The sequence below is a fragment of the Stenella coeruleoalba genome (genome assembly GCF_951394435.1).
Source record: "Stenella coeruleoalba genome assembly, chromosome: 2".
In the NCBI taxonomy this organism is placed as follows: domain Eukaryota; kingdom Metazoa; phylum Chordata; class Mammalia; order Artiodactyla; family Delphinidae; genus Stenella; species Stenella coeruleoalba.
In genome coordinates this window covers 77525955-77546666 of record NC_137147.1, presented here as the reverse complement: position 1 = coordinate 77546666, position 20712 = coordinate 77525955, and the positions used below count along the sequence as shown (strand labels likewise).

At 42.9% G+C, this 20712-nt stretch overlaps 1 protein-coding gene across 2 annotated transcripts in view; it reads right to left on the bottom strand.

Annotated features, from left to right (window-relative positions):
- Positions 1-20712, bottom strand: part of FMN1 (formin 1) — a 444350-nt gene that overhangs the window by 145165 nt on the left and 278473 nt on the right. For both annotated transcript variants that reach the window (XM_079909633.1, XM_079909635.1), the window contains 5 exons: positions 19737-19825; positions 12544-12673; positions 10891-11037; positions 9750-9809; positions 6141-6261 (listed from right to left, as the gene is read on the bottom strand). In XM_079909633.1, the coding sequence (XP_079765759.1) occupies positions 6141-6261; positions 9750-9809; positions 10891-11037; positions 12544-12673; positions 19737-19825 (547 nt within the window). The remainder of the gene's footprint in view (positions 1-6140; positions 6262-9749; positions 9810-10890; positions 11038-12543; positions 12674-19736; positions 19826-20712) is intronic.

Here is a 20712-nt window from a genome sequence, read left to right as displayed (position 1 = left end):
TAGGAAAGGTTTTCCAACATGTAAATAGCATAGCTGACTCATACTGATTCATGTGAAAACTAACGCATTAATTTTTTAAAGACTATCACTGTTCCGTGACCTCGCTAATCTAGCAACCTACAGTTGAGAGTTGACTATAACTTATCTATAACTTATGTTTCTGAACCTAGTTCTAATTGTATGATTTCATATGCATATCCAAATCATTGAACTACTGCCGCCACACCAGTCCCTGCCCAGGGCCATGAGAAACCACCACGTATAAATGTTCTCATTTCCTGTTTTTATACGTGTAGGTGTACGGCTCCCTCCCTAATTCCTTCTCTTTCAGCTGATTATATTGGTATTGACTGTGTGCCTCTAAATAAGATAAATGTTAACTTTTCTGTGGGCTTTTAGAAAGGAGTGGAGCTAAATGAATGAATTCAGTCAGCCAGCTTCATCTGGAAGACGTACTGATTAGTTTAAAAAAATCTACCAACCCCCCCTTTCTCTTTCTTGAACTGTAACTTTCATGTATGTATCTTGCAACTTAGATTTGAAGGTAGAACTTAGATTCAGGTACAAAAGAGGTTCATTTGGATCCTTCTGGGCTAATCTGGTCACTCCACTAAAATAAGGACGTGGGGACCGACTATGGCTAAAGAGGTGACGGGTGTACTTCAATGTCGAGTTAGAGATGTTACTACTATTCAAACTTACAATAAAGAGTTCAACATTTATTGAATGCCGGGACTGTGCATTTCACATAGCATCTCATTTATAGAAGGCTTATAAGAGTTAACATTGCAGGATAAACATTTGAAAGATAAACATTTATGGAGTGATAACAGATATCAAAAAAGTCAACAGAGACTCCTTGTCTTTCCAAAACTGTGTAAGTGTATTCCCAAATATTTCTAAATGGTACATAAGAAAGGACATGTTCGAATATATAGTCTTAAATATTTAGAGAAAAGAACATCATCAGAATTACCTTAAAACACACAAACACACACACACACACACACACACACACTCACTTGCATCTCTGCCAACATTCTCAAACAAGTTTGATTATCTTACACTGAGGGTTAACTACTGATTACATTTTCCCAATTCATATATGCAGTAACAGGGCCAATAATGTATCATTTTCAAGGCAAGATTTAGTACACAGCTAGCTGATTAAATATCCTACCCTTAATGATACGGGATACTAAATAAGTCTCATTAGCTACTAAGGGCGATTTATTTTAATCTTTAAACTTTTCACAATAGGCTGACTTCTCAACACCTATCTGAAGAGTTCCTGTCATTTCCAACCAAAAAATTCGGCTTTCCTACTTGGAAAGTCAGAAAGAATTTTTCATAATGAAATACAGTCACAGGATCATGTTATACAAATGTGGATTTGGGAGCAGTGATACTAGAGTAATTGTAACACTAAAGTTCACTTTGGCTTTCAAGCATCAAGACATCAGAGAGAATGTGACCTATTCTACTGCATTTGTTTACATGGATAACAAACCCAGTTAGGACAATGCAGCCAGGGAGTATGAAGAGAACTATTATAGGGCAAAGGCCATACCTATACATCACAGTTACTCCTATTAAGGTCACCCAGGAATGACCATTTAACCAACAACTCCGTTCTTGATATTAAAAATCAATAGTAATATCAACATCCCTTCTTCTTAAACAATATTTTACAGAATCCATATTCTACAACAACATACTACTAAGTATATTCAGTGCAAGAAAAAAAGACAATGTTTCATGTTTTGAGAAATCCTGCTTTAAACAGGGTTAAACCGTTTCATTGTTTTTTACTACAGGACTTCCCAGAGCCTTTAATAAGCTCATATGCACTGTGTCCCTGTGATTTGTTTTTAGTATAGAGCATTTCCAGGTTTATCAGACTACAGACTCTTTTTTGGAGAGCACCAATCCACATTTCATGCAATACGGGTGAGTGTCACTAGTTGGGAAATCCTACACCTACAGCCTCGGCAATGGGGTGCACGCGCGTGCCTAACTGGCACAATCAGAAAGAATGCATTGCGTGGTGTGTTTGTTTCTTATTGCTATTATGACAAATTACCACAGACTTAAATGGCTTAAAACAATACAGATCTATTACCTCATAGTTCTGTATGTTAGAAGTCTGACATGGGTCTCATTGAGCTGAAATCAAGGTGTTGACAGGGCTGCATTCCCTTCTGGAGGCTCTAGGGAGAATCTGTTCCTTGCCTTTTCCAGTTTTAGAGGCTTCCAACATTCCTTGGTTCACTGCCCGCTTCCTCCATCTTCAAAGCCAGCAACACTGCATCTCTCTGATCGTTCTACTGTACTATCTCCCGCTGACCCCAGAGAAAGTCGTCAGCTTTTAAAGATTCATTTTCAAGATTTGTGTGATTAGATTAGGCCCACTTGGATGGTCCAGGATAATCTCCCCATCTCAATGTCGGCAAAGTCCCTTTTTGCCATGTAAGGGAACATATTCACAGATTCCAGGGATCAGGGTTTGGACATCTTTGGGAGCCATTACTCTGCCTACCACACGTGAGTTGGTGAGAGTACCTTCAAAGTTCTGGCTAGCAAACGAGGTCAAAGAATGAGAAAGAGAGCAGCGGTCGCTGTTATTTGCTCCCAGATATTACTTGTATCATCAAAGCATCAAGGAAATCAAAAGTATTGTCCGCTTAAGGGATGCAGAACAGTAAACATGATATGGAACACATTCCTAAGCACCGAGGGCTTGGTTTGTAGCGCTCTGGAAATTAGGTTCTCCACAAACACAGCCAGCTGGCCCCTCAACAATATGGGCCTGATTCTACAAGGTGTCTGTTTTCCAGTAAAAGGCATATACGCCTAATCAGCTTCATTGAAGCCTTCCTTACTAAGGGACCGTGCGTTCATTACCTCCTATGATGTTGGTGTTATAACTGCCCTATTTTACAGGTGAGACAATACTTTTCACGGTTATGTTACTCGACAAGATCTTGCTTGCTTTCACCAAACCAGTAGCAAGTACATATCTGACTCCAAAGCCTGAGTTCTTAATCCTGTGCAGTACTATTCGCTTTGATAATCCATCTCTCTCAGGTCTCCCCACTCCCCATACCCCACACACAAACGAAGTTCTTTCCTAAGTCCCTATCTGATCCGAGGGTCTACATGCATGGGCTCTAGGCACGTGTGTGTGCACGCCCTTGTGCTCATGCGCACACATTCACTAACTCTTTCTGTCCTGTGTGTCCTCACGAGGCTTTATGCCTTGAACAGGTATCTCTCTGTTGTGATCTCTGATCCGATACGGAGACTTCTGGGCCAGCAACAGGGCAAGCCGTGAGTACGTGCCTTACAGTCGTATCTAGTTTCAAAATGAGGCTAGGTCACCATCTATGAGGTAACTTGGCAGGTCACCTGAGCATCATGAATTTCAGCTTTCGCCTCTTGTAAGAGCTGTACAGCACTATCTGCTTCACAGGGTCATTGTAAGGATTTAAAGAGACGGTCTGTGTAAAGCACCTGATAATACTCACGCAATCCATTGTAGCAGATACAATTATCCTCAATTCCTTGCTATGTTTATCTACATAAAAGTGCCGTTGGAAGTTCTGGTCTCTCGGAAAGATGCTCATCGACAACCTCTACCGCTGTTAGTGACATCTATACAGCCAACAACCCTCGTTTAATCCCCACCTGATTGTTAAGGTGTGGTCCTTGCTACCCCAAATGATTTTCTTTTAAAGGGCTATGCCTGCCTGGAGAACTAGGGCCTGAGCCTTCTTGAAATTTTCTAATCACATCTGGTTTAGCTTTAGACATTTTCTGGGGTTTTGCCAGCAGCCACGACACTTTAATGGCTACAATAAACCTCAAAGCTTCATCAAATCTTTGCTGTATGTGTGAAAATTATGTCCACTTCAATTAAACATTCCATCTCAGCTCACACCCAGGCCTTGTGGAAACGGAGCTGAAGACTGAACGGGGAAGTGAGATGAAACGGGCCGCCACGACTCTGGCCATCTCGCCAGATGGGATTTGGAAGGACAAGAAATTCATTAGAGAACCCACGTTCTGTATTTTCTTTAAATATTTACTAGGTACCTTTCATGTATTAAAAACACGGGCATCTCTAAAGATTAGCAGGGCATTTTTTTGTTTAAATATTCAATGTGTGTGGGACAGCGCCGGTTTCCTCCTTTGCCTTGGTGGTACACTTCACGTCTTTGTGGTGACGTCCCACGCAAAGAAGAAAAATAACTGAGGTAGCGTTCAGTCTTCCTTCATAAGGCAGCTCCTCCAGCTTCAGAAGGTCTTGTATTTCCTTAAAATTGACTGGGGAAAGTGTCAGTGGAGTACTCAGAGATCCGGAATGACACCGTGGATCTCCCTAGAGAAAATAAGGTACACCCACTGCAGAGGTTTGGGGGCACCCCTGCCTCTACACGGTCCTTTGAATTCACTCTTCTTATCCCTTTGTTATTTATCAACAAACACACAGGGATATCAAAGGGAGTGGGCTGAGCCAGGATGCCTGAGAAAGGCAGCCGTGGAGGGACGGCAGGCGAAGAGGAAAGATCCAACGTAGATCAGGTTTCTGCTCGAAAGACCATACGAGAGGGTCTCACAAGGACCAAAAGACGAGAGAGGATGGGCATGCAGGGATGGCGGCCAGGGACTGGACAAGCACAGGTCTTCTCTGCTACTGCAGAAGCCACCCTGAGGACTGGCCTGGCCCTAATTCTGCCACTGGAGAGAGGTAGAAAAAAACTGCTACGTGATGCTACTCCGCTTTCTTAGAATAAAACTCAAGCCCCGCAACTCAGTCGAGGATCAAACCGCCCCTTTTTGAGGAGACGGAAAAGAATGATCACGAGGTCACGTATCACATTCCTGAACGAAGCATTCATTGAAATTCACACTCTCGACCACATCGACAGGAGGGGAAAAAAACCCGCATGTTCCTTTAAAAATAATTTACAAGGTAAAAATATTCACTTGTAACCACTATCCTTATTTAAGCAAGTTCTATGCCCAAAGTAAAAATAAATGGCTCTCCCTGCCACCGGGAGCAGATCTTTCCCACTTTACTTCCATTTCCAAGCTGTCCTCTAAGACTTAGATTTCTGAGCACTCTTTCACAATAAACATTTTTAAAATGTTTATTTTATGTCTTAGTGTAAAAATATTCCTGGTGCAAGCTCTTCGTTTCCTCAAGCTCTGCTTTTGGCGTGCTGGGCTCCATTTCCACATTAACACGCTCCCTAAATCCTCCACAGAGCTCTTCAATTGGAGTTACACAAGCTCCAAGGCAAGTATTTATATTCTTGGACAAGGAGATGTCTCCACAGTGAAAACACAAGGCTCCAGAAATGCCAAAGGAAAATTCCTGCCCGAGAGACATATTTTCACCTTTTAAAAAAGCCAAAAAGGGCTTTCAGCATTTTGCTTTGGATAATTAAAAATGTAAATTAAACTAAAACAGACTGTTTACTACGGGTCTTACCATCATTATTAGACTCATATACATAAACGAAATATATAGGCACGTCTGTGTGTGTGTGTGTGTGTGTGTGTGTGTGTGTGTGTGTGCGCGCGCGCCACAGGGAGAGCAAGAGCAAGAGTGAGAGACAGGAAGATAAGGCAGCACATAGTAAACTAGCTTAGAAAATGCAATGCATGAGATTTTCTAATCAGACCCAATCTGCCTCTCACTGGCCGTGCGAATACAGCTTCTCGAAGCCTCATTTTTCTCATCTATAAAATGGAGTTAGTGTAGTTCCTGCTTATTTGGGTCGTTAGAAGAATTGTATGAGAACACAGTAAGAATTCAAAAAAAGGGTTGTTATTATTTTTATTAAAATTATATCTATTCCATGCTGGAAAATGTAGATATAACAAGATATATATATATATATATATATATATATATATATATATAAAATAAACACTAATTAACACCAATGAAAGAGAAAGATGTGTAAATACACTGCTTCCAAACTGTGCACAGAGATGGAAAGTGTCCTGAGGTAGTGTACCATAACTGAACTCTCACCATTCCATTCCCCGAGCCATACAGAAATCATCCCCTTAAATCATTTTAAAAAATCCTATCTATTATCATAATAGCAGAACAGTGTGCCTGTTACCTTCTAGTTGCCTCTTCAGTTTTCTCAAATCTTTTATAAGGTCTTCAAATTTGACTTGGGAGGCCAGAAAGAAATCTTGTGGTTCGGGCAGCGGGAACACACTCTTTTCTGTTCCTGCTTCCTAGAATATATGGTAAACAAAAGTACATTTTACTTCCCAATTGTCACTTTCGGTTGAAATTCCAAAGCATCTTTTTTTCGGATGGTTGGATAAGAATCATGGCAATGCTCCCCTGCTACCCCTAACTTTGGACTTGTTGCTTTGAAGCGCGTTCGTGTCTTTCACGCTATCATTTCGGTCTTATTGGCACTGAGGTTGGCTATGGCTGTAGCTATGGCATGGGCTGGGCTCTGTTTTGCCTCTTGAATCAAAGAGAAAATGGTCAGGTATGTCCTAATCTTAGACCCTCTACTCCCATGGAAAATGGCACAGGAAGAACACATGAAAGTACTTGAATTGAAAGTCCCTGTGGAGTTTCACATGGCAGCAATTAGATAACTCATCTTTGGGGTATGCCAAAGGGTGTGAGTTGGAAGGTACTGGATAAGACAGCACTGAGGTGGGAGAAACAATCACCATCGCTTCTGCTCTTACCCACCTTCCTCTGCAGCTTAAAGCTTGTGGGCACACGTGCGCGCGCGTGTACATGATCAAATTCTTCACATATTTGTAAAGATTCTCTTAATGTTGTTTGGCTTATCTTAGCAGATGTTTACGAGGGCATGGTTGGGTTGGGTTTTGACAAGCTCCACAACTATACCTAATAGAGGATCTCAGCTGAGAAACACCCAGAGGGACACGAACTGTAGGCACATCGGGAGACCAGCAGAGCCTCAACTGTCTTTTCCAGTCCGGCTTGCTTTCTCCCCGAGTTGTTTAATACAAGCTTTGTGTCTTGCATGTCTCAGGCCATCTCCGCTTATTCTCCTCTCCACACAGGCTACTTTGCCAGCTTTCCTTCACATTCCATCTTCCCTGCTGCCATTAGGACTAATTCCAAACTCTAAAACGGCTTTACAAGGCACTTTCTGATCTGGCCTCTGTCTCCATCTCCAGCCTGATTTCTCCCTTCCCCTATCGCTAACTCCCTCTCCTAAACTTTCATAAAATAAAAGAACAGGCCACAGTCTCTTGCTTCTAGGCTTTTGTCTACAAAACTGTCCCTCTTCAAAAACTCTTCCCCAGCCCCTCTTCACACCTCCTTGTTCATACTCCTCTTTCTAGTCTCAAAACAGATATCACTTCCTTAAAGACCTCCCCTAAGTCTCAGCACCTGGGTGTCTCCAAGAGTCCCTGCTAATTCCTGTTATCACAGCACTTTTCAACGTTAACTTAAAAATTGCCTTGTTAGCTTGTGTGTCTTCCCCACTAGACTGTAAACATTTTGAAGGCAGGAACTGTGCCTTGTTCTCGGTCAAGTACACACCATCTGGCCTACCAATAAAATCTGTTTGGCACCACTAACAGAGAGCTTATAAAACGCTATTCTGGGAAGTGTGCACCTCGGGCAGGAGTCATCTAACTTATCGTCCTGTTTTCTTGTGGTTTTGAGAATTCCCTGGACCCTAGCCCCCTTCCTTTAAGACCTTTGGCCTCATTTGGGATGCTAGGAGGAGGTGGTTTTCCTCATTTGATCAGAACAACATTTTACGTGATCCGTGTACTATTTTTCATCTTCCTCTACTTATTGTACTGCTTTTTAAAAAACCATGGAAGCAGTACCCTCCTTTGAGCGCCAAGGTGGAACAACATCTAAGATGCTTGTCACAAAACGCCATGGTAATCTATGGAAGAACTCATGCATATTTCTTTCTATTTTCCAAAACTTTTTATCAGATTCAGTCCTGGCTTCATTTTTTTTTTTTTTTTTTTTAAGCTAGAAAAAGAGAAAATGCTACTGAGCAAATCGGCCCGGTAGTAGCTCTTGCGAAAGCTGCTCAATTGGAGTTCAAAAGACATGGCCCTAGAAGGGTTTCTTTGAACGTCACATAGACCTAGACTTGGACCAAAAACCAGGCATGAGTGGAAGGAAGCTTGGAGCAAGAGTCACCTTTCTTCCGCTAACTGCTCATCACCACTAACCACAAAAATCATCACTTATGCTCCTAAGAGGGAAGGGATCATTTACTAAATCACATAATGCTGTACTCTTGTTGAGTGCAATTCATTTTAACACAGTGAAAACTGGGAGAGCACCACACAAATGTTGACTTCTTGTTTTTCCTAAACTGGACCATCCCGTGTTTGCAATTAATCTTACTTTAAGATTTCCCTCTGTGAAGTCGATTCCACTGGGTTCAGCTCTCTTCAGTAGGAGTCAAACTCCATCGGCAAATTTCATCCTTCCTACACAGTGCATCTGTGTAGGCAGGATGGTTGAGGCAGAGACTATGAGTACATCTGCTTAGGCCAGCCTCGAATTTGAACTGTCACCTCAAGAGCCTTCAGGATAACTCTTCTGCCACCCTGGTACCTGCCTTCAGAACTTTCGCTGCACACATATTGCCTGAAGCTCAACACACCTACCCTGCTCTACCAGAAGATAGCTCTCGCCTCGTTGCATCTTGTTTGTTACAGATGCTACTTATTACATGCTTGTGGGTATTTATAGTACATTCAACTCAGCAAGTATTTATCAAGCACCTACATTACGAACATGAAAAAAGAGACAACAAAGAGTTCTGGACCTCAAGGAGCAATGCCGGGAAGCTAGGTAATGGCTCAATGGTATCTATACACAGGGGAATAATAAACCTGGTGGTAGATACATTGACAACGGTTAGATAAACCCACCAGGAGGGTAGGAGAGATGACTAAAGACTTCATCAGTGCTTGGCCTGTCTTCTGCATGAAACTGTAGGCCTTTTGAAAACGAGGCCCTGGAAGCTTTACTTTTCTTCCCTTGGTACCTAGGAAAAACTCTGCTTGTGTGGATAGTCGAGCGGGACTCCTGACAACATTTTCCTGAGACTTTTTCCATTTACTGACTGCTAGGTTTCTCAACAACTTACAATAGTACCTCTTTCTTCTCAAAGCTAGGACTCCTTGTTCTCGATTTAATGAGAAGGACTAAAACACAGAAAACTGCGCTCAGGTGGATTCGCACAGAAATTTTTATTTCTAATGGCCCAGTGTAATCTAAGCAGGGAAGATGGATTTCAAATTCCACGTCTTTAACTTGTTCACAGATGAACATTGCTGATAAAGTATTGGGTATTATTGCATCTTAAGTTCCTAAAGTTTGGTCTGCATCCCAGAATCTAGTTTCAAATATAACCAATTACTGAATGGATATGGGTTTCACAGAGACCCTCACAATCTGGTCAGAAGGCACTGAGATGACTGGGGGTCTCTTTGAAGCTGTGTTATACAGCGGATTAAGAGTCAGTAGATTTGCGCCACTGAATAATGCTTCTCTTTACAAGAGTCAACTAAACTCTCTTGGCTCCAGTGTTTCCCATCTGTAAACCAAGGAAGCTGGAGAGCTCTCAAATTCTATGTTGGACTTGAAATTCATCCATCCATCCATCATCCAATTTCTGAATGCCAGCAATGTGCAGGAGCTGAAACCCCATTAGTGTAGTTTTCCACATAACGCGATTTCTTACCTGATCATAGTAACGCAGGTAGTATTTCACAACATAGTCCACCAGATTAATCCCATTATCCTAGGTTTAAAAGAGAAGTTTAAATGAATATCATTCACATGAGACCCTGCCATATTAGATAGTCAAAGAGCTGAAATCTCACTCTGTAACCCTAATACTTTTCATTTGTGATACCTGGTCCTAATTCTGTTTGAGACTGTCCTCTTTCCTCCTCGTCCCATTCATTTTTATGGCATCTCTACAAAGAAATGACACTACACTCTTTCTTGGGGTGCGGGGGGAACCCAAAGAGGTAATCCATAAGGCCTCTGAGGTAATGGCTAAGACAAGCGCCAGCCAACCAAAAGACTGTCTCCATACTTTCAGGCATAAAGCCAAGACGGGAGGGGGTAGGGGAGGGCTCAAGGGAACCAGAGAGTAGAACAGAAGACCATCCCTCCCTTCCCACCTTTCAAAAAATGTGTGTTCTTACTGGCGTGAAAAACAATCAAGGAGGCTTAAAAGGAACACCCTGCCACTTTATGACCCTGGGACTCCGGGGGAGAGCAGGCCCTCCCACAAGGCAGCCTTTGTGTCTCGTTCACGTGGGTCTAATTCTAATTTGCCTGTGTGTTTCCCCTCCCTCCGCTCCCCCTACCCCCCCAGGGGACGCCTAGATATGGGCTGGTTGTTTCTAAAGAGGTAGCTCTGCAGGGTGTGGAGCCAAGCGATAATCAGTCTCAGAGGGTCTGACAGTGGACCCCCAGCCCAATTGTTGTGGACCCGAGAGTAATTCCAACGCTCAGCTCCCGTGGTGAGTCAGCACTGCGCTCCACTTAGGAGCGAGTAAATTACAAGGAGCTAACGCCAAACTCGAGCAGACTCAAGCCTTGCGCTATGGTTAATACTGTACGCTCTCTGCTTTATCCTCTCACGGCAGTTCAACATCTAACTGTGTGCTTTCGAGCAAATGAATGTTGGGGATTTTGTCATCAAAAGGAGATGAAAAACCTGTCTTTATTCAAAAGAAAGCAAACAATGTACTGTTAGGGGGAGGAGAGAGATGAACGGAACACCCAGGAACACTTTTTTTGAAAATTGAAGGTATACGAGGAAAACAATGACAGATCACAGACCTTCGTTATGAGAAATAAATAAATACCCGACTTTTGACGTCCTTGAGTTTGGGCAGAATTTCTAAGCTATATCCATCTGCTTGTCCCCGAGTCCTATTTCCTCCATTCATATAGTTTCCAAAAGCCAGAATGAGAGCCAAAATATCCTTCACACTCTTCATTTGCAGCAAGCCCTGGGAAGGCAAACACCCATTATTATGCGGCTGAACTCCAAATGCACCTATGTTCATTCAACAACAAATATTCACTGAGCACTTGATAGGCTGTTTGCTGGCCTGTTACCAACTGGATTTATAGTTGGTGAAATGCAAAATACACTTCACTAAGCCATAAGCGTCTTAAAAAATATGTTAACAGCCATCATTTTTTAATCCTTTCAATGAATTACAAACTGCGCATGTTCTAATACTGAATATTAAATATTAGTTTTTGTATTTTTATTTGAACCAGTTTTATTTTTTAAATACTTATTTTAAAGGATTTAGAAATTGAAAAAGACAGTTGTTACAGTTAGGCTTTGTATTTGACGGCTTCTAAGTAGGAAGGGGTTTAAGATCATTTGAGGATCTGGTTTTGGACGATGTATCTATACAAACAGCACAGTTAAACGTAGGGTAGATACAATAGCAAGCCTATATTTCCTTATCCCTGGAAATAATCCTCAGAGGTGAACTACAGAATCCTCAGAGGTGAATACAATCATGTATTTCAAGGTCATAGGCTATGTTTATTAAGTGTTTGCTGATTTGTCTATTAACTTTTACTATTTGTCTATTAATTTCAAGCTGCTTGGGGTTCTCTTCAGCTCCCCATCTCATTTGTTTTTCCTCTCTCTCTCATTCTTTTGCCCCAAGTGCAAATTTTCAAATTGATACTTTTCCCCTTCTCTACAGTTTTAGTCGACTTTATTTTCCTTGATTTTAGGGTAAAGAAAGCAAACCAAGTGCAGCTCTAGGACGACCTCTGCTCCTGCCTCGTAGGGCGTTATTAGAGGGTGTATATTATATACCTTGGTAATATTTATGCTTTCTTTAGTGAAATCTTTCATATTTTAGAAGGAAAAAACCCCATGCCTCCAGATAAGCAACTAAACATTACAGTACTTGTGCAGGATCACCATGTGGTGAAGGACGTGCGTCATTGGGAGAAAAAGCCACGTTCAAGAATTTAACTTTATAACAAACCCCAGTGTGGTAAAGCCAACAAAAACTTATCGGCCCATCACTCATTATCATAATCATTGATTTCATTTATCAAGTCTCTAGAATATTTTTATTTTACTATGTAAACACATTTCAGACGATCCAATGCATTGGTCTAAGGCAAATCTCTTTCTGCAATCTAGAGAGTCAGAATGGAAAACACACTATACTATTTAGGTTGGTTTTAAGTGGCCAGAATGTACATTGGGAGGTATTTGGAATACGTGAGAAGAAATCTGTAAAAGTGTCGTTTTTTTTCCTCCCTCTTTCTCCTCTGTCGATCTGCGTCTCCTTCTTTCTTACTCACCTGCATGCACGCTCACACGGGATCATCGTCACAGTTATACTCAGGAAAACACACAACCTTAAGTCCACAATATTTCCGCAGAGGGACTCGAGTTGATCTTTCCCAGTCCCCACTCCCTCCTTTACCCCCAAGGAGGGCAAAGCTGTCTTTGAATTAGACAGCAAACATACCTTAGAAGCTCGTGTGATGATCTCTACCTTTCGGTGCACGGCAGTAATGCCCTCAGAAAAGACAGATCTGAAGATTATACACTGGGCACGTTCAGCAAAATTAGGGATCTGGGCTAACTCGTGTAAAAATCTGTAAGAATTAAGAATGAATCATCTGACTTCACATATAATCGCAAGGAAAATAAAAAGACAGCAGAAAGAGATTCGTCATGAGAGCATTCCTTGTTTGACGACGTTAATTGAACAATTATAAAAGGCATCAAACAGGCAAACTCAGGGGACTCCAAGGGTTTGTGCTCTACTGTTAACAACAAAGACGCTTTTAAAAATGGGTTTCCATATCTCACCTCACACCTGTCAGAATGGCTGTCATTAAAAAGAACACAAATAACAAATGCTGGAGAGGATGTGGAGAAAAGGGAACCCTCGTACACTGTTGGTGGGAATGTAAATGGGTGCAGCCACTGTGGAAAACAGTACGGAGGTTTCTCAAAAAAAAAAACTAAATATAGAGCTACTATATGACCCAGCAACTCCACTCCAAAAAAAAAAAAACCAGAACAAAATCCAAAAAAACCAAAAACACTAATTTGGAAAGATACATGCACCCCAACGGTCACAGCAGCATTATTTACAACTGCCAAGATATGGAAGCAACCTAAGCAACCACTGACAGATGAGTGGATAAAGAAGACGTGGTATATGTGTATAGACACACACACACACATACATATACACACACAATGGAATACTACTCAGCCATAAAAAAGAATGAAATTTTGCTATTTGCAGCAACACGGATGGCCTTGGAGGGCATTAGGCTAAGTGAAATAAGTCAGACAAAGACAAATACTGTATGATACCACTTATATGTGGAATCTAAAAAATACACCAAAATAGTGACTATAACAAAAAAGAAGCAGACTCACAGATACAGAGAATTAGTGGTTACCAGTCGTGGCAGGAGGGGCCATATAAGGGTAGGGGAGTGGAAGGTACAAACTACTGGGTATAAGATAGGCTCAAAGATATATTTTACAATGCAGGGGATATAGCCAACATTTTGTAATACCTGTAAATGGAAAATAACCTTTAAAAATTGTCTAAAAATTTTTTAAAATAAAAAAAAAATAAAATGGGTTTCTATAATGGTGAGCAAACATATGGTGTATAAATTAAGAACAGAAAGTTAACGCAAGTATACTGAACCATGTGAAGCTATCTGTCTCTTGCTACCCCAGTAAGACTAAACCGAAATGGAAAGCATTAATCTTAAGTGTTTGGGAAAAAAAAAAAATACACAGCAGACTCCCTTTATAATGCAGCATTCTCTAATGGTGTATTAACACAGGCTAAGTAAGGGGAAGACTTGAGGCAAATGTCTATAGACAAGTGAAAAAATAATCTCCTTCTGAAGTTAGATTACTACTTTTTGTTGTTGTTGTTCAAACAATCATAATAATCTATAATGATCCTATTCTGCAGGTATTTGTTTACTTTTCCACAACGACTTACCTACACAGACAGGACTTCATAGCTCCATGCTTGGAACAAAGGAGGCACTCATTAAGTGGGCACAATCCAAAGTTTCTTAAAAACTATGGCAAGACAGATCTTAAAAGCTAAAGTTGAGTACTGACCTACGCACAGAAGTTCACTGTCTGAGCAGCTGGGCACTGGTGCCCTTTGCAAAATTAAGTTGGAAGAGCTACATATCCTCTAGGCCAACCACCCGAGGTAGGGGTATACACTAAAATGGATGGAAAGAGTTGGACATGAATTCAGAAAAGGAGAGAATCCACTAAAAGCTTTTAAATCCATTTGGGGGTTGAAATGATGATTAACTGATAGTTCTGAAAGTCTTGGTCAAACCATAACATCATTACCTTGACATTTCGTAACCTCTTACCAAGGATGCTTTTACCTAGGAGCAAAGCTGGAGCCCCCTTCTTTCCAGAACCAAAGGAATTTCCTTAGCTAATAATACTCTGTGCCTCTTTTAGGGACACTTGGGTTTTAATAAGATTCTAATAATCAGCTGTTTTTCTTATTTATCCTACAACTAGGTCATAATCCTTTTTTTTTTTTTTTCCTAAATAACACTGAGAGGAAGCAAAGAATGTCCATAAGAGAAAACATATCTTTGCTTTAAGGTTCTGTAACTCTGATTATTATGAAAACCATGTGATGGGATATAAAAGTGGAAACCCAAAGGAATTCTGAATTAGGACAAGATGAAAAACTTACACTCTATGTGTGAATTGTTTCTTTGTAAAATTAGTATTAAACCACTGATTCATTTATGACTGAAATCAGGGGTATCGCCAGTTCTCACAAACATGAGCAGTAAAAAGCCTGCGGGACTGGAGGCATTTGGTCCTGTAGCGAGTCTTGGGAAGTTTTACTTATTCAGACGCTGCTGAGAACAACCTCAAGTGTAGCACCCTGCACTTCTCCCTTTCCAAATGCAGCCATGAAACACTATTCCCTAAGTAGGACCCAGATCCCTGAGTGGGTACACTTCCTCGTTTCAATGAACACAACGAGTGAAGCATTGATGGAGAGAATATACATTATCAACAGCCCAGCTTACCAGCAAGGTCTTAGATGAGAAGAAGGAAATGCTGTATAAGCAATTGCTTATAACTCGTCTCCAAAAAGGACGTTTAGGGCCAACATGAGGAGACGAGCCCATAGGCTCAAGCAATTGGTGTTACCCGGAAAAAAGAGTAAAATAGAACTACAAGGTTCCCTGGGGTCAAAGCTTTACTGGAACTAGGGCTCGCACTAGGAAGGCTCTCAGAGAATCTTAAAGACCCAGTGTTCTGTGTATGGAGAAGGGGCCGAAGCACATATCCAGAGTTGGAGGGGGGAGGGAAATTCAGCTATTTCACAATACTTTTGGATAGAACTGTAGGGAATGTGTCACCAAAAATACCAGAGCATCAGTCCCCAAGGATTTTTAGTGTCTTTAGATGTGTACGAAGCACTTACAGTGCGTCAGGCACCATGCTGAGACCTGAATTTAACTTAAACACAATTCCTTCTTGATCACCTGTGAAATAAATCCACAGTTACCACGAGTGTGATGAGCGCTCTCGGTGATGGGGCCTAAAAGAGGAGCTATGGAAGCCATGCGCAGGGCATCAAAGTCAGAGCCCTGGAGGGACCGTGTCAGCCAAGGTCTCCGGGAGCCCTCTGGTCCTTGTGCAGGACACATGTAAGAGGCTGCCAGCGAGAGCCTGGACAGGCTGAATGATATTCGTGGGGAAAGGTGAGAAAAAGCTAAAATGGGGCTTTGCGTTCTAAAATAAAGAGTTCAAGCTTTTTTTCTGAATGAAGGAAGGGTTTTAAACAGAGGAGTGAAACTTTCCGCTTTTTGTTTCAGAAAATCGCCCTTGCAATGGCTCAGCTGATGGATTGGAAGTGAGAGCAGATCTGAGGCTGGGAGCAGCTGGAATATTCTAAGGGGGAACGAGGGAGGGCCTGCGGTGTGGATGCTGAGGGGCGAAGGGTGAGAAAGCGACTGAGGCTGCCAGACCCTATGGAGCTGACCCATCCCACGGGACGCTGAGAAGAGTCCAGGATGACTTGTGGGTTTTGGGGCCTGGTCACCTGGTAGAAGGTGAAGATACAAAATACTAGAGAGGCAAATTTGGGAAAAACAAAGTCTCGAGGAAAGCAGACTTTCCCATTTATCTGAGAAAGTACCAGAAGTACAGGTTACCTCAAAGGCTATGAAGTGTCTAATATCTTATCTCCCACATGTGGGTTTTACACTCCACCCATAAGGGCAGGGGTAAGCGCTCCTTTACACATCCCCAAGGAGAGGGTCTTGGGCATTATTAGGCCATGGTACTTATGAAGATTTAGGGACTGATTTCCTTTTGGACTAGTCTAACTTTACACCCTAGGGCCAGAGATAGAAAGGACTCAATACCCGCAAAGAGCCGCAGGCCAGGGACCTTCCTCTTCTTTCCTTAAGGCAGGCTGATCTTCCTAGGATGGACTGTAAGTACAGCCGGTACACAGCAGAAACATTCTGCACCTCACGGTACGTGGGTCACACACCCACAGCAACTCGGCTGTCAGGTGGATCGATGCAATGGGCCCACTGTTTTCAAGGGACTAACATGTGGTTTACCATTCCTCAAAGCCCTGAATGCTGTAACTTACGTTCCTCCATAGAGGAGGACGCTAACAGAGCCTTGTTTCAACGTCAATATGTCTTCTTTGGGGCGATCCCCAGGCAGCTGTGGGCCTCCGTGGAGCATCCCAATAGGCTGTATATGGTATCCTCACTTTAGGCCACAAAAAGCACACATCAGGCCTAATCAGACCCAGTAGAGCCTCCCCTCGCCTCACCACCATCCCAAGGAGAGCGTGAACAGAGTTGAGGACCATTGCTGAAGGGAGCGGTTCTCAGACAGCCTGGTCCCAAGCAGATCACACCTCTGTGGGAAATGACTTTCTAAATCTGGCCCTGCGGCGCAAGAAAGCTGATGAGGTGAGTGAGGAGGGCAGCCTCCCCAGGCTCTGATTTAAAGCCTGGGCACCACAGGAATCTTAGGAAACTGCAATGCTGAAACTATAAATGATTCATATTTTCCAGTATGCAAAACATGCTTAGAGTCAACTCACTTGGAACTAATGGCAAATCAGTTGCCAGAAAATCAGACTCTGGCATGAATCAAACGAATGCTACCCTGTGCAGGAGGTCAGGAGTAAAGGTGAAAATCACTCAGCCCTGGAGGCCCTACCTCTCTGGGCCTCACCCTCTAGCAGCTGAGCCCAAGCATATCACCAGGACAACATGACCATCTTCTTTGCTGCCACTAAGAGCTTAGTGTGTTCAGGAAGCCCTTACAAGGACCATTTGCAAACTTTAAAAACACTCTTCCATCCACATCATCAGGAGAGAAAGCAAGAGAACTTTAATAAGTCATCTGTTAATTACCTGCTGCCATTATTCTGTGTCCTGGCAATTAATCTCGAAAAATAATGCTAGAAAGGCATTAGCACAGGAAGGAAAAGGGGAACCCTTCCGGAGCAAGGACCCACGGTTCATTTTACCAAGTGGGCTGTTCCACAGTTTAGAGCAGGGGTTGGTGAATTACAGTCCCCAGGCCGAATTCTTTGTTTTGGTATGGCCCATCAGCTAAGAACGGTTTTCACATTTTTAAATGGTTGAAAAAAATCAAGCATTTAAACATTTATATTAATCAAATATTAACCAGAATAATATTCTGTGACATGTACAATGATATGAAATTCAAATTTCAGCGTCCATAAATGAACTGTTCTTGGCGCACAGCCACGCCCATTTGTTTATGTATCGTCTGTGCTCGCTTCTGCACAACCACCGTTGACTTGAGTAGTTCCAGCAGATTGTAATGGCTCACAAAGCCTAAAGTACTTACTACCGGGTCCTTCCTAGGAAACGTTTACCAACTCTGGGCTTGGAGTATCATTGCTTTAACATAGCATAGTTGGCACTACGCAAATGCTTGTCCGTGTTATGGACTGAATGTTTGTATCCCCCCCAAAATCCCTAAGTTGAAATCCTCACCCCCAAAGTGATGGTAATAAGAAGTAGGGCCTTTAGGAAGTAATTAGGTCATGAGGGTTGAGCCCTCATGAGTGGGGTCAGCGCCCTTCAGAGAAGAGACACAAGCGCTTACTTCCCCTCTCTGCTCTCTGCCACGTGAAGATACAAAGGGAAGTCTGCAGCCTGGAAGAGGGTGCTCACCGGAACCCAACCATGCTGGCACCTGGATCTCAGACTTCCAGCCTCAGGAACTGTGAGGAGTAAAATTCTGCCGTTGATAAGTCACCCAGTTTAGGATACTTTGTTACAGCAGCCCAAACTGACTAAGACAGTCCTCAAATACTCCTCATGGCCTTGTGTCTAAATATTCCATTATTAGTCACTTCATTTTCGGTCGTCAGCACTTAGTGGGAATGAATTTATTATATTAGGAAACAAGACTTGGGAGTGGACCACAGGATGGGTCGGGATGGGAGTTGGTAAGGACGGGGGGCTCAAGTCGATGGAACAGAAGGGCAGGGAAGCCCATCTGCATTGATTCACAATATTCTTAGGCTTCATGAACTAACTTTGGGTGTGTGGGGGGAGAACCCTGGCATATGCTCCACGTGACAGCCAGTCATCTAAGGGTCCCCAAATTATCATAAAGGTTTGTCAATAACTGAGTAAACCTAGAAATTCCTCACCCAGTCACTGAAAGATGTTTCTTCTGGACCTGAATACCCTGGCTTCCAAGGGGAGTGGGGCATTTTAGAGGAACCAAGGGCAAGGTGTGACGGTTTCAGTATGAGCGACTGACCCCTGAATGTCTCTGGGGCTGACGTGTTACCCTAAACCCAGTCAATTTCCTCTTTGCTTCCTATTCCTTGCCTCATCTCCAGGCTGAGAAGCACAGCCTGCACTGGGCAGGAAGCACTCAAGGTAGCCACGAGCTAAGTAGCCCTCTGTCCACTCGGGACCCATCCCACATTCTCACAGAGTCCTTAGGGCTGCAGAGCCCCAGAAGGTTATCCATGGTTTGTAGACCCCAAGAGCCCAGCCAAGGACGAGAGTCACTCAGTTATGCACTAGAGTTCTGGGCTTTCAAAGTGTGTGGAACACCCCAAACTAGAGAGCAGACACCTCCACATAGTGACTGGAGACAAGCACAGGCACATGCAAAGGGAGGATGAAAAAGCCACATCTAAATTGGGCAGAGCAGGTAGAGAATTTGGGGAGAAAGCTGGCACGTTCAGCCTACATTTACTGGATACAATATTTAGGAAAATCAATTTGAATTCTGTGACTCTGACATCATCCCTTTTAACTGCATCAGCAGAACCTTAAACAGAGCAGTAACCTCTCCCTTCCTCAGTTACCCTTTGGGCCAGAATGTTTAGTCTAGGAGGAATTAACAAGTTGCTAGGACAAGAAAAGGGGAGTCATGAGGGGTGGGGTGAGGGGTTGAGACATGATATCCAGCAGCACAAATCTCCGGGCTGCCTTTCCCGGCAGTCAGGTCACTCTGCTGTGTGCAATAGGTCACAGGAATGACGCTGCTGTGACTTAGCTTGGCACGGTTGAGATCTGGTTATTCGGAGCTGGGAGGCAGGAAGATAGGGACGGCCCTTCTTTTGTTAACAGAAAAGTGTTTAAGCATCCTTACTGCTCAGGTTTATCCAGTAGCTTCAATTCTTCCTCTTTGGATGTCTCATAATACTTTCTTATTTTAACGAGTTCATCCTCTTGGGCTCTCTGTGTTGAAACAGAAACAAAACACACACACAAAGTGAGCAATGAGAACCTGTCTAAAGCAGTGTGTCTCAGAGTGTGGTCTCTGGACAGGCAGCATCAGCACCACCTGTCGCTACTTAGAAATGCCCATTGTTGGCCCCGCCCCGGATATAAGACACTCCAGAGGTAGGGCTCAGCAAGCCCTCCAGGTGCTTCTGAGACACGCTAATGTTTGGGAATTACTGGCTAAACTAAATGGTCCTAACAAGTGACCTTAGCTGGATACAGAAGCCAGGACATTTGATTGCTAACCTTTGAATCCCCTGTGTCTTTCCCAGTAAGATAGGGTAAGGGTCAAGTTGTCCTTAGCATTTGCTTTCTTCATCCTCAGAACCGAACAGCCCTCCTAACTCATGTAGGCGCCTGATTTTGAAATTTCTGGTCCGCGGGTTCCTTCTGAATTTTCTAAGCATTCGTTGTCTGCACCACTGATTTTGGCATTTAGTCCCATACTTCCTCAATGTGCGCAACTGTGTCAGTTGTATGTGGCTTACCTCTACTGTAAGCTAACAAGTACCCATCACGCGCACAGTCCTGAGCCCGAGGTAACAACTAAAAGCATCCTAGAAGGCACTCTGCCTTTTACAAAGTCCTCCGACATCAAGTATTGCATCCTTGTTTTAAAGCTGACTCCACCGAGGCTTACACTAAGGACCTGGCAAAGAGCCTGACTTAGAACACCTTTCTTCCACAACACCATGATGCCCCCCAGGTATTCAACAAATGTGCCATTAGCTCCCGATGGCCTAGGATGTGTGCACCTTCTTTATGAACGAAAGCCTTCCTGAGAGAAACATGGGAAGTTCCCACCCAGTCGTACCAAACAGTTCCTGACACGCACAAAGGAT